Below are 15649 nucleotides of genomic sequence, written 5' to 3'. Positions count from 1 at the left end.
AAAAAGGACGGCAAAGCTACAACACGAACTGAAATAAGTCAGTTACTAAAAGAACAATTCTGTATGATTCCACTTACATTAAGTATGCAGAGGTGGAGGGCAGGTATGGACAGAAAGTTACTATTTAATGGGTACAGTTATCAGCTTGGGAAGATGAAAAAAGTTCTGAAAACTGATGGTGGTGATGGTTGCACAATGTGAAAGTACTTAATGATACTGGACCATACACTTAAAAGTTTAACATTTAATGAATAAGTACTTGAACACTGCAAAATTAATATGGTTCTTGATGGTTTAAAAAATTTTCAAGTCCAATTCAAATAAACTGTTACTAGTACAAAAGTATTTAGTCAAATTTTAGTTGTTGAACTCTATTTCCTAGTGTATATATTATTTTGTGACTTTAAAACCCATATTTAGGCCTGGCTGGCTGACCTAGTTGGTTGGAGCGTCATCTCACACACCAAAAAGGTTGTGGATTCTGCCCTAGCTGGTTTGGCTCAGTGGATAGAGCATCAGCCTGTGGAATGAAGGGTCCCGGGTTTGATTCCAGTCAAGGGCCTATGCCTGGGTTGTGGGCTCAATCCCCAGTAGGAGGTGTGCAGGAGGCAACCAATCAATGATTCTCTCTCATCATTGATGTTTCTCTCCCTCCCTCCCTCTCACTTCCTCTCTGAAATCAATAAAAATATATTAAAAAAAAAAAAAAAAAGGTTGTGGGTTCAATCCCCAACTAGGGCATGTACAGGAGGCACCGATCAATGTTCCTCTCCCATATTGATGTTTCTCTCTCTCTCCCCTCCTCCTCCCTCCCTTCCACTCTCTCTAAAATAATAATAAAGTTAAAAAAAAACAAACAGAGTTAAGTGCACACTACTATGGATGAACATAACTGTATTCACTCAAAGGTATAATGGCTGCACTTGGCATCATCATTATTTAAAAACTCACATACACGAAGATATAAAGAATAAGGCTTAAACTTACTTTTGTCACCATAACCACCACAAAGTTTTTCTCATCAATTTTATATTCTTTTAGAGCAGTATCATCATTGAGGATTTTACCTGGTATATTAAAAAAAAAAAATTATTTAAGGCACAGTAACCTTTGTCATAGATATACCTGAAGTTAAAACAATCATCAACATCAATTCTATCAATTAAAATACTTTCCCAAAAGAAAAACATTAACTAATCAGCCAAGATGAGGATAAATATAAATGGAAACACAATTAAACACAGTTAAGAAGGCATAAGCATTTGACTAAAAGATATCAAACACATATATAGTATATAGATATCCCAAGCAATTCTTAAAAATTACTTATAATAAAAATACTTGATGGTTAAGGAAATATTAACAAGGTCCCAAGAAAAAAAATTATAAAGACAAGCAAAATTTAATATTCAGATTGCACAAGGATTCCTCCTGGGGAACAACTTATAATCCTTCTTCCTGGAGGAAGGAGAAAAGAACCAACTTCCTGATCCCACAAATACTTGATGCCTGGCAAGACAGAAATGTTCCAATGCTATAAAAGTGATACTCATAATAAAAAATACTTCTGCTCTCACCGGTTTGGCTCAATGGACAGAGCATCGGCCTGCAGAGTGAAGGGACCGGAGTTCAATTCCAGTCAAGGGCACATGCCTGGGTTGCGGCTCGTTTACTGGTCGGGACATGTAGGAGGCAGCCAATCAATGATTCTCTCTCATCATTGATGTTTCTATCTCTCTCCCTTCCTCTCTGAAATCAATATATATATATATATATATATATATATATATATATATATATACACACACATACACATACACACACACACACACATATTTTAAAATACTTCATAAAATGATTTAGTATACAGAAATGACAAGATGATATAGAGCTGGGTAAGACACAAATAAGTACATAAGACTTCGATGGGCAAGAGTAGCAGGGGCGGGGAGTCAATCGGGGGAAAAAGAAGACATATTAAATACTTAAAAAAAAAAAGACTTCAGTAATGCTAAAGGTCAAATGTTAGGTCAAGATTCCTTCAGGTTTCCTTTTCCTTGAACTTGTTTTCCATTTTTAAAAAGTTCTTGAATAAAAGGCTACAGATACTAAAACCAAAAAGAATAATCTCTCTACTCTATGGAACTGAGAAAACAGACCAAGACTAGGAACCAGAAATTATAGTTTTATGTCTGCCATCAACAACCTGCCTCTTTAGGCTGCTGTTTCCTAATTCTGGGGTTAGTGTTGTTTTTTTTTAAACTATCTCAGTTAAGAAAATACTACGAAATCCCTATCTAGAAAGAGATAAGAATCCATGGGCATCTAAGACCTACCTTACTGAAATCTACAATGATGATGTTATGCTAATTTTGAAGAATAAGGAAAAGCATTTTCTCCACAAAAGTTAAATATCAAGTCTATTTTTAAAATACATTTTCCTGGTTACTATAAGGCTAGTAGTGCAATTTCTTTTCTAAAGTTAAAAGAATATCACAGGAGGAAGAAAATAGCACATTAATTTCAATGTTCAATCCATACCTGCATAAATTAACTTCTGACCAGCTACAGGAAAGGCATCTTTCCCCTTTTCAGATTCAATCTTCTCTTTCAGTGCTTTCACCTGTAGTAAAAATAAAGATTTTTGTTTTGGAAAGTCTAAACAACAAATGACAACCCAGAATCTGAATAAGTGATGCAAGAAAAAATTTTTATATACATAATGCTTCAAAAAACTTAATGATCATACCTTTACAATATTTTATCAAAAGACCGATTAAGTTAAATAACACATATTTGTTTCCACACTTTTTTCTAGAAAGAAAGAAGTGATGCAACATTTGCAACTATGACTGCTTGGTGAAAATCATGAATTACAGACCACACATGTTACTCTGAGTGACTTCAGTACTCAGAACAGTAGTACACAGTGGTTAAGCACATAGTAGGTATTCAGTTATTACTTGCTGAATGGGTAAATTAATGTAGCATAAAAATGTTTAGAAAAAAATAAAAAATAAATGTATGAAACAAAAAATAAAAGAAACAAGCAGGAATCTCATTCTTTGACAAGTCAGGATGAGTAGGCAACTAAGATTTAAAGGAGATTATTTATTTATATATATTTTTTCTACCCAATAAAAACTGTATTTTCATTTCTAGGACCCATATAGAATATATCTTTTAACAATTTGTTTTTTTTAAAAAATATTTTTGTTGATTTCAGAGAGGAAAGGAGAGGGAGAGAGAGATAGAAACATCAATGATGACAGAGAATCAGTAATTGGCTACCTCCTGCTGGGGATTGTGCTGGCAACCAGGGGCATGTGCCTGACCTGGATCAAACCATGACCTCCTGGATCATAGGTTGATACTCAACCACTGAGCGACAATGGTTGGGCTCTTTTAACAGTTTAGTCCATAAAGACTATTTCACTGTTTTCAAAAGCCTAAATAAGTAATGACCACTCTCTAGCTTTGCTTATTAAAAAAAAAGGATTAGGAAGAGAGAGGAAAAAAAAAAAACAAACCTTGCAAATAAAGCAGGACAAAGACAACAAAACAATTTCAACCATTTACTAATAAGTGACATTTGCTGCAAAGAAATAAAAATTGTGATTAAAGAATATTAAGAAGATAACAATGAAAACTCTATACACATCAATACCTATACGATTTGGCTAAGAAGGTAATCAGACTAACATTTAAAAGTGTTTATTATTAAACAAAGAAGGAAAATTAATAAGCTAAGCACACAATTCAAATAGAGTAAGATAAATACTAAAAGGAAAAATGCAAGTCAAAGAAATTAATTAAGAAAAGTGAAATGGTAGAAAAAGGTTCTTGTGCCAACAGAAAAATAAACAAATGACAGGGGCAGGCAAATCACAATTACAGTAAAAAAAAAAATGTAATGTATTTTAATAAACACTGCCTTTTTAATTATTCAAAGTGTGTATATACATTTTTGGGGAATCTATATCTATATCTATATATATGTATGTATATATATATTTTTTTTTGGGAGGGGAAGGATATATTAGTAACTCTTTGCCTTGATATCACAGTTGCAGCACAGTAGCTTCATCTGTGGTACCAGCAAGTCCAGCACTTACAGGGCAGCCAAAAGAGTATCTTTCTTCTTTTTCTTTTTAATATATGAACCTGGGCATGTGCCCTGACTGGGAATCAAACCAGTGACCTCTTGGTTCCTGGGTCAAGGCTCAACCTATGGGCAACACAAGCTGTGACAAAAACATGGATTTTAATGTCAGACCTATTGAACAATTCTTGGTATTAAGTGTGAAGAGATACATTCTCAGAATGAGAGTATCAAATGATAAAGGGCAATATGCCAAAATGCCTCAACTCTTTTTATGGGGGGGGCGGGGGGGGGAGGCGTGGGGGATTTGACGCAGCAATATCACTTTAGGTAATGCATCAAAGAAAATAATTAAATTATGACTTTGGAACCGGGTTCACTGACCTGTCCAAAATTCTGGCATTGTTCTTTAACCTCAACACAGTGATCTTTACTTTAATCCACTTAAGTCATCTAGTAGTCACAGGACACAGGCTGAATCTTGTTATTCCCAAACTTTTCCATTTTTGAAATTTTAAATACCAATGCCATATTCCTACTAGCTCTCTCAGAACTGTTCACTACACCTGGTCTTGTACCTCATTAGGACTTTGGTCCCTAGATCGTCTACTTCCATTTTTATCTTTACTGTTAGCTCTACTCAGCTTAGACAACAATGCCACTGCTTCTATCACTTTCTTCTCTACCACACACTTTGTCTTTCTGCTGCTCCTGCAAGGCAAAATTTCACACAAAATTTGACACAATTAAATCATCAGTACTCAACATAAAATTATTTCAACCACTCTGTGGTGTCAGTCTCCTCTCTCTCACCATTAACTACCTGACTGCCAATCCACATTTCTATCCAGTCTTCTAAATGCCACTGGTGAAAATGAATGATATCCTCCCTCCTTCTATGCTCCTAGTTAGCCCTCTCTTCCATTCTCCAAGAGGTATTTCAAAGCTGTAGTCTCCTCTAAATCTGATTCCCCACACAACCCACCCCATGAGCATCTTCTACTTCATTCAAAACATAGAGATATCAGAGGAACTCACCCTCAGCTTTCTGGCACCAAATGGCACTTCTTTTTTTGCATCTTGAATCTCCTTCCCACCTAGTGGTCCCGGGTTCTTCTTCCTATGTTCCCCAGTACCTTGCTAAAGTCATTATGTTTCCTACCCTCCCCCACCTTGATTTTTAACTTCTCCATCAAAGCCAGTTCATTTCCATTCACATTTATTTATTTTTTAATACATTTTTTATTGATTTCAGATAGGGAGAGGGAGAGATAGAAACTCCATGATGAGAGAGAATCATGGATCAGCTGCCTCCTGCACGCCCCCACTGGGGATGTGCCCACAACCCAGGCATGTACCCTTTACCGGAATCGAACCCGGGACCCTTCAGTCCGCAGGCCAACGCTCTATCCGCTGAGCCAAACCAGGTAGGTCTCCATTCACATTTAAACAGACCCAAATCTCTATCATCTTAAAAACCAAACAAGCAAACAATAAATTCACAACCCCTTGTCTCTGTTAGCTACACTCTCCTTCCCTTAGTCTCAAGCATGCTTCAAAAATTTAACTACATGCATTGTCTTCACTTACGGTAACTCCACACCTATTTCTCCTGTGCAATACAGTGCTGATAAACAGATGCATGAACTTTGTTCTCATTTTGTTGCTTATTTTCTCTAGTAGTGCCTACTCCCACAATTCCGTTTAGACTGCACTTACCAGTATCACTGATTTCAGCAATCATAATCAGACATTTCTTAGTCCTTCCCTATTTTACTTGACCTTCTGTCACATTTGATATTAACCATCTTCTTTCACACTGTCTTCCTTTGGCTTCCACAGCACCATACTCTTCTGGTCTTCCTCCTATTTATTTATTCCTTTGTGAAATCCTCTTCCTTAGCCAGCCCTTTAAGGCTGCCTTTTCTCTTATTCCGGGATAATCTATCCCATCTACTCCTAGTTTTAAAACCATCCAGAGGTTAGCTGTATCTTGCCTAAGTCTTCCCTAACCCAATAAAATTGAGCACACTTTGGAACCGCTTATAAAAGTCTTCTTTGTCGATGTTGCAAAGGGATAGGTAGCAACGGTGCACATGGTTTCTCTTGGGAAGGTTATGGCCAGCAACATATGCAGTTACGACTCCTGTAACTGTGTTGAGCCTGTGTCAATGCTCCTCTTCCAGTAAGTCATCTCCATGGATGGATCGAAAACTGAGCTCCACGTTCCCAGTAAATAACTAGGGCTACTTTACCAAAGGGTAATAAGCAAGCAGGGACTCAACTTTCATTTTGCTACTTATCCCCTCCTAAAGAATGGGAGTTTATCACTAACACAACTAGAAACAAAACATGGTTAACACTCAAGAAATCAAACTTTTTTTTTCTAGCCACATACTTCTCTTATGAAATTGTACACTCTGAAAGAAAAGCATACTTGATATCTAATATTAAACATAGCTGACATGGCTTCCCGCCCCCTCGCCCAAGAGGGAGACAATTATAATACAGGTATACATCATTTCCATGTGCTTTTACTTTATTGTGCTTCATAGATGTTGCATTTTTTAATGAAGTGAAGGCAAGATCCCCCCGCACCCCAGCCCAAATATTACAACTCACTTTATTGTGGTGGTCTGGAACCGAATCAGCAGTATCTCTGAGTTATGCCTGTAGTCTATTAAGAAGTGCTAGTCCAAAAGCTGATAGGCTGTCTTTTTTATCCCATTCTCTTGTGAGGTAGTTTTCTCTTGCTTCTTCCATATTCCTCACATTAAATAATTTACCCAGTGGTTCCAACTTACCATATAACTATTTTCCAATGTGAACACTACATTGCATCCTATGGCACTACCCTAGTTCAGGCCAACAACCATTCAAAGTAGTCATTTTCATTGAACAAATTTAAATTTTATGTTTCAGATATCAAAATGTCTTATAGTAGTATGATGTTTTGCATGTCTGTCTTCTTACATAGTTTTGCATAAAACTTCTAAGACTACTGCTTACTGATTAGGTCAACAATTAAATATTTATAATAACTCAGCTTCCTCAATATTATTTTCTTTATTACTGTTGTAACTACGTTGTTTCTTATTACTGTTATAACTGTACACAGGAAAAAGTTATGCAAGCTGCCCCCAAACATCCCAGCTAAATGACTAACAGGTCATAGGTGCTACGTGCTTACCATATGCCAAGCGGTATACAAAGAGCTTCACAATATTTAACTCATTTAACCTGTGGTACATCTCTATTTGAATCCCAGCTAGTTACTCATGTGGAAGTTGGTATTTGTAAACAAATACCATTGAATACTGCTACAGGCATTTTTGAGGCAATATGCAAGCCTTTGATCCAATAATTCCCTACCTAGAAATCAATGCTAGAGATGCTCACACAAGTATTTCAAAAATATATGAACAAAATATGGCACTACATTTCTGTAGGTAATACTGAAAATAACCCAAATATCCATCAATTGTGAATTGATAAAATATACTATTGCACATGCATTCATCTAAATACTATGCAATACAAGAATGATGACTATATATGTAAGGCATTCGATGAATGCATGTACATATGAATGAGTGAATGAAAAATCTGCAATTATCTTTAAAAGACAAAAGCTAGTTGCCAAGAAATTTGTTTTCTTTAAATATAGTGTAGCTGTGTTTATATATTACATGTAGGTATAAAAATGACTAGTAGCATACAGAGTCTAGTGGTTTCTTAGACCAGTGGCGCAAAGCCTATCACTTTTTACTTTATATACTTTACTTACTATAAAAGCCTGAATTATTTTAGTAATCTAAGAGAAAACTTAGAGCTTAAAAGAAAAGAACTCCACCTCATTGCAATCCCTCAACCATTGCTTACTAGTATCACACAAGAATATACTGCAATTTGGGGAGCAGATTCCATTATAAAAGTAAAGTCTGAGGCAGTACTTCCAGTATTACATAGCTTAGCAAATTAAAAAAAATAAGAGCAACTAAATTAACCAATTTACTAATGGCTAATTGCCAAAATGTTTCCTGAATCTCTCTCCCAAAGTTGGTTCCTGCTAATTCTGAGAATAGAATTGATTATAAATATGTTAGTTGGTTTCAGTGCAAGTGGAAAAATCTCCCCACGGGACCCAAGGAATGAAAAAATATAGTACAAGAAAAGTGATTTTTAAAAAATGAAACAGTAACTGAGACTACAATATTAATAATGTGCAAAGAGACAGTAAACAAAGGAATTAATTCTTTTTGCCCCTCAAAGGCAATTAATTCTTAAAGTAGGGTCAAGAATTTAAGAGGTATGCCTGTGGTCCCAAAATCCTACTTTAAATATAATATCCAGGTATTTAGGGTCCTAAGCCAACCTAGTCATGCCAATTTAATCTATTCTATTATAAAAATATATTCCTAATAGTATAATTTCAACAAGATCAAAAGATGTACAGAGTTTGAAGACTAAGTAGAAATGTAGAAAATCACAAGATACTGTAACTTTTAAAGTTTTTATGCAGGCAGAGAATGTGCACCGGGCCACTAGTCCACTATAAAAGGAGGCTAACAGGTAGGTAGCTCTGGCAGGCCCTTGTAAAAGTTGTCTCAATTGTTTCTATGTTCTCAATAAAATATAAAATCTGGGGTCATCAGCTGAAAATAAGGAGAGAAGATATGAAATCTGCCTAGGGCAGTGGAAGAGTTGAATGCAATGGGGAAATGTGTGCCTATCAGGCAATACATAGGGCCTAGTTAAGGCTGATGTTTATGAATTTATTTTTATCTTTTTCTAGGTTGAGAAGTAGTATCTTTAATGAAGAAAATCTGGAGAGCACAGAAAAGTCAAAAGAAGAAAATAAAATTTATCCCTATTTTCACCATCCAGAGATAGCTGTTGGCTGTGAAAACGGCACGAGGTGTTAGAGCAGTGGCGTCAAACCAGACATCTGTTCAACAACCTTGGTACTTGAGTTTTGGCTAAGAAAGAATTCAGAACCAAGACTTGGCTACAAGAGAAAGTTTATTTAGAAAGTCACAGAGGTAGAAGTGACCCAGCTGAGCTGCATGGGCTCAAGGAGCAAGTTACAAAGGCCAATGTTCATGAATTTAAGTGAGACAAGACAATGTGGCTATGTGTTCGTCTTCCAGCTGCACAGATGCAAGCACAGACATAGGGCTGAATTTGATCACACTTGGAGTTTTACAAGCAAGAACAATGGAGTGTGAGTGGGATCATATTGCCAAGCACTGTCACAGTTCTAAGCACTTGATGTATATTACCTCAAACTCATATAACCTTCAAAACAACCCTATGAAGTTAGTACTTCCAGTGGCAGTGCTCTCATTTTACAATATGGAAACAGGCACATTAATTGAGTAACTTGCCCAAGGGCACATAGCAAATGCTACAGCCAGGACCAAAACTCTGGCAGCTTGGCTCAAGAGAGATGCTATGCTGACCCTTGCATGTCGATGATTTTAATCACCAGCCTATTTGTGGCTGGGCATGAGTGGAAGCAGTAACATGATGGAAGGAGTGAAAAGAAATATGGATAAGATGGATTATAGGTCTCACTAGAACTGGAATCAGAGAGAAGGTAAAGTGAGATACCAAAACCAGATACTGGAAATGGGAAAAGAGCTACAGCCAACAATAATGGTAAGCGATAGTTGCTAATCAATGGGATTGAAGTAGAGTGGGAGGAAAGATCACTGGATGAAAATTTAAGGAATAGAAGGCCAGGGACCATCTCTCATGCGTATTGAAACTACATACCAAGGTCATTGACTATGTGACCCCAGGCAAGTTACTAATCATGCTAGGCGTGATTTCTTCCTTTTAAAACATACACTACATATTTTTCATTACTCTCGTATGGATTTCTTTTTAAAATAACGCCTACCGCAAGCTGTGAAGCTCAGCATATTGTAATCATTTTCATGTTTTTAACCCACTGATAAAAACAGCTCTACCAAGAAAAGGGGGAATGTCAAGGATAATTACCAAAAATGTCCATAGGTACTATCTCCACTTCCTCATCTCCCAAGCATTCATTCCTCAATCCACCCAAATCTAACTCTGGTCCCACCACTCTATGGAGACTACTCATCATGGTCAACGATGATCCCCAAGTTGCCAAAACCAAATGTCATGTCGTTTTAAATTTCACTTTTGATTTCTCAATTATTAGACACATTTGACCTTTTCCTCCTTCTTGAAACATTTTTTCTTGGATTCTTCCTACCTTAAAGATTTGTTCTTTGATTGACCTCATCACTATTCAATCTTCACATGTTAGAGTATCCCAGGATTAAGCCATAGGCCCTATCCTATTACCCAGCAATACTCTCATCAAGGTTCCTCCATTCCAATAGCATAGATGTTAGTTAAATTTATACAATGAATACTTCAGGCATTAAGGCTTAAAAAAGACTAGGCATTAAAAAATACTGGGTGATTCCTCATCTAGTCCCATGGACTGAAGTCAACCATCTATGCTGTCTACTGTCAGTATCTATCTCCAGCCCAAACTTCTCTCTGGAATCGAGATTCATACCAAATCTCCTTATCCCCACTTAAATGTTTAATAGGCATCTTAAACTAAGTGTTGTGGCCCCATCCCAACTCCCAAACCTGTTCCTCTCCCAGCCCTTCACAGGAAAAGAATTTAAGTATTCACATAATTTATACAACCAAAATCTAGGTTTAATCTTTTATTTCTTAATTTTTCCCATGCCAACCTATCAAAAAAGTCTCAACTCTACACTCCCAAGCTATCTCAAATCCATCCACTTCTACTTCCTTGGCCAAAGAATCCACTGCTTAAGACAACTGTGCAAGCCTCCTAACTGGTCTCCCTGCTTTCACTCCTGCTCATTCTACTATCTACTCTCCATATAGCAGTCCAAGTAACTCTTTAAAATCATACAAGAAATTATTTCCACCTGTTTAAATTCCCCAAAGGTTTCCTACTCTACCTTGAAAACCCCCAGATGATTAGAGAGCCTTATAGATTCTGGCCCCTAACCTAACCCTCCATCCAATCTCTAATCTCTCTGCCCACTCCTACCAGATCAGCAATACAGGCTTTTTGGTTCCCTAAATACACTCTTTTAAAGGTCTTAAAAACACACACACACAGACACACCCCAAAAAACCATTCTCTTTTTCCTAAATTTATGTTTTAAAGTTTTTTTGAATTTGTTTATTTTTTAATTTTCTTTTTTGTTTTTGTTCATCCTCACCTGTGGATATTTTTCCATTGATTTTTAGAGAGATTGGAAAGGAGGAGGAGGAGGAGGAGGAGGAGAAGGAGGGAGGGACAGAGAGAGACAGAGAGAGAGAGAGAGAAACATGGATGACTATCTCCTGGGAATCGAGCCCAAAACCCAGGCATGTGTCCTGACGGAATCAAACCAGTGAACTCTTGGTGCATGGGACTACTCTCAGCCCATTGAGCCACAATGGCTGGGCCACTGGTTGCTTCTAATTTGTGCCCTGACTGGGGATCAAACCCACAACCTTGGCATATAGGGATGATGCTCTTACCAACTAAGTTCCCTGCCAGGGCTTAAGGATCTTTACCTATAGAAAATACTCTCCCCATCTGAGTGCTTATTACTACTCAAATCTCAGTTTAAATGTCACCTTATTCACAAAGGCTTTTTGTGACCAATTTAAAAGTAGCCACCCTGACATGCACTAACGCATGACCTCACCCTATTTCAATTCTCTACATAACCATTATCTGGTTTTAAAATTTGATTTTTGACTGATTTATTCCACTGTAATGTATGCACCATGACAGCAGGCCTTGACATTTAATAAGTACTCAACAAATAGTAAATAAATGAATCAACAAGCAAACATGAGGGATTACTGACTTGATAGTTCACCAAAAGAATGCATCGAATTCATTCAAAAGATCTTTATAAAATGCTTACTGTGTGCCAGGTATAGAATGAACAGAAGTCTGGCAGAAACCATACCAGATTTCCCAGGTCCTCTCCGTATTTTGTTTTACCAATATGCCAAGAAACCTTAGTTTGATCTCTGCAATTTAGATTTTAATATACTTACTACTTGATGTTTTAATAATCTAAGAAACATTTACCATAAGGCACTATCTCCATCACAACTGTATTAAAATACAATAAACCACAATAGGAAAAAGTCACTAATAAAAAATGGCTAGCAAACACCACATACAGGACAAGTACTAGAGCAAGAGCATAATCAACATTATGTGGACGAAAGGGGCCAAATGCTAACCTGACAAGCTCAGGGAAGGCCTGCATGACAGTCTTGCAAACTCTTAAGACCTAAAGTAACCACAAAGATGGTCTGAAATTAAAACTTTAAAAGCAGTTATGGTGGGTAGTCATGTCCTAGGCCAGTGGTTCTCAACCTTCTGGCCCTTTAAATACAGTTCCTCATGTTGTGACCCAACCATAAAATTATTTTCGTTGCTACTTCATAACTGTAATGTTGCTACTGTTATGAATCATAATGTAAATATCTAATATGCAGGATGGTCTTAGGCGACCCCTGTGAAAGGGTCGTTCGACCGCTAAAGGGGACGTGACCCACAGGTTGAGAACCACTGTCCTAGGCCAATATCTCCCCTGATAAGGTCAATCTTTACCTTAACTGAGCCTATTCTCTTTTTGGATCTATGATAGCATATCCTTGAAATGTCAGGGTAACTTGTAACTTCCCTTTTTCTGGACCCCTCAGGACACAACCAAATGCCCTGGGTGCGAGGACAGATCCACAAATTCCTTCATTATTATTATCATCTTAACTGTTGACTTAAATATCTTGTACCCACCTAAGTAAAAGAAGTATGTGTCTATCATTTTACTTTTTATCCAAATCCCAGAGATTTCCCCTGCTTTCTTCTGCCTCTCTAATTTATCACAAATAGATTTCGTGTAACCCACTTACATCTCCTCCTTTGATTGTAATGTATAAAAATAGGTGAAAAACCGCCATTCTCTAGAGCAGCGGTTCTCAACCTGTGGGTCACGACCCCTTTGGGGGTCGAACGACCCTTTCACAGGGGTTGCCTAAGACCATTGGAAAACACATATATAATTACATATTGTTTTTGTGATTAATCACTATGCTTTAATTATGTTCCATTTGTAACAATGAAAATACATCCTGCATATCAGATATTTACATTACGATTCATAACAGTAGCAAAATTACAGTTATGAAGTAGCAACGAAAATAATTTTATGGTTGGGTCACAACATGAGGAACTGTATTTAAAGGGACAAGGCATTAGGAAGGTTGAGAACCACTGCTCTAGAGCATTATCCCAATCCGTTGAGATTCTGCTTTCTGGCAATTGTTGAGTTTGGCTCAAATAAACTCACAAAAAAATCTTTATAGGTTTGAATGTTTTGTTAACAACTAGAGGCCCAGTGCACGAAATTTGTACACTGGTAGGGTCCCTAAAGACTGGTAGTCGGGTACTCCTTCCCTTCCCCTGGCTGCCTGCTGCTGTGGACCCCAGCCGGCCCCACCCCTGATTGAACTCCCAGACAACTCCTGGTCAAGGGGACAATTTGCATACTACACTTTTATTATATAGGACTAGAGGCCTGGTGCACGAAATTTGAGCACTCGGGGAGTGGGTGGGGGCATGGGGTCCCTCAGTCCAGCCTGCGCCCTCTCACAGTCTGGGAGCCCTCGGGAGACATCCGACTGCTGGGGAAGCAGGAGAGGCTCCTGCCACTACTGCTGCACTCACCAGCTGTGAGCCCAGCTTCTGGCTGAGCAGGGCTCCCCCTGTGGGAGCACATTGACCACCAGGGGGCAGCTCCTGCGTTGAGTGTCTGCCCTGTGGTGGTCAGTGTGCATCAGAGTGACTGGTCGTTCTGTAGTTCGGTTGATTTGCATATTAGCCTTTTATTATATAGGACTATATAGAAGCATGGAATAGACTGTCCAATCTCAGAGGCAAGGCGGGGGTGGGTGGGATGAGATCAACCTAAGAACTTGTATGCATATATGCCTAACGCATGAACACAGATAATAGGGTGGTGAAGTCCTGGGGTGGGAGCGGGCTAGAAGGGATCAATGGAAGAAAAGGAAAACATATGTAATACTTTCAACATAACATTAAAAAAAAAAAAACACATTAGCCCTAACTGGTTTGGCTCAGTGGATAGAGTGTCCACCTGCAGACTGAAGGGTCCTGGGTTTGATTCCAGTCAAGGGCACATCCCAGGTTGTGGGCTTGATCCCTAGTAGGGGGTGTGCAGGAGGCAGCTGATCAATGATTCTCATCATTGATGTTTCTATCTCTCTCCCTCCTCTCTCAAATCAATAAAAATAAATTTTAAAAAATAAAATAATGGGTCAGCTTATAGAGAAATCTTAAACTTTCAATGTAGCCCTAGCTGGTTTGGCATTGAGCACTGGCCCACCGACTGAAGGGTCCCAGTTTGATTCCGGTCAAAGGGCAGGTACCTCAGTTGCAGGCTCAATCCCCCCCCCCCCCCCCCGCCCTCCAGAGGGCGTGTTGGAGGGAACCAATCGATGTGTCTCTCTCACATCACTGTTACTCTGTCTCTCCCCCTCCCTTCCACTCTCTAAAAATCAATGGAAAAAGTATCCTCGGGTGAGGATTAATAACAAAAAACTTTCAATGTATATGCCCAGCTTTAAGGCACTTATATAATAATATAATTACATTTCAGCTTATGCATTTAAAGTCTCATGTCAGCTGGGTTGTTATTTTTTGTCTAGTTATTGAAAACACAGAGTGGCAGGGGTTAGCAGACTGAAGGATTAAATCTGTATACCACATATTCTTTCTTGTCATTTTCATTGATACAGTAACATCTGCACTGCAGTAGAGGAATATCAACTTTTCTTTAATCTACCTGTTCCCTCCCTAATGGGTTTAAGTAATGGCAAACCAAAAAAATTAAGTGACTATGGATCTGAGCTTAAAAAATCTTTGTGCATTCCATTTCCCTCTAAATATCCATCACACCACCAACCTTCAGAATTTTTAAGAATTTTGTATAAGTATCAGTCTACTATATATCTCAAAATGCTTTATTATATAGCTTAAATTTATCCTTTTCTTTTTTTACAGGAAATCATGTATTTAAAATAGAACTCCACACAATGAAGACTGCTCTTTCAGCAATGGGTTCTCCATCCCACCTCTTCATTTTCTTTCTATATTGTTTGAATATTTTATAAGAGGAGATGCATTACTTTTGTAATAAAAAGACTTTTGCAATGGTTCAAATGACTAGTGTTTTGTCAGCACGACCAGCATGGCTCAGTGGTTGAGCATCAACCTGTGAACCAGGAAGTCATGGTTTCGATTCCTGGTCAGGGCATATGCCTGGGTTGGGGGCTCAATCCCCAGTGGGGCGCATACAGGGGGCAGAACCAAATCCTCTTGCCTTTCCTTTTACAGTCCTAAGCCAAGACTAGGTCAATTAGGTTTCCAGAAGACCCAAACCAGGTCCTAAAAGTCCCTGTACTTGTCCAGTCCCTCCAGTCAAAGCTCAC

At 38.1% G+C, this 15649-nt stretch overlaps 1 protein-coding gene across 1 annotated transcript in view; it reads right to left on the bottom strand.

Annotated features, from left to right (window-relative positions):
- The window catches only part of RAD23B (RAD23 homolog B, nucleotide excision repair protein), a 44795-nt gene that overhangs the window by 25080 nt on the left and 4066 nt on the right, over positions 1-15649 (bottom strand). The window contains exons 2-3 of the mRNA XM_081104062.1: positions 2542-2623; positions 988-1067 (exon numbers count right to left, since the gene is read on the bottom strand). Of these exons, the coding sequence (XP_080960188.1) occupies positions 988-1067; positions 2542-2623 (162 nt within the window). The remainder of the gene's footprint in view (positions 1-987; positions 1068-2541; positions 2624-15649) is intronic.

Source organism: Myotis nattereri, assembly GCF_964212035.1.
Source record: "Myotis nattereri genome assembly, chromosome: 12".
Taxonomy (NCBI): Eukaryota; Metazoa; Chordata; class Mammalia; order Chiroptera; family Vespertilionidae; genus Myotis; species Myotis nattereri.
The sequence above is the reverse complement of the archived record's forward strand: the minus strand, read 5'-3'. Positions and strand labels throughout refer to the sequence as shown.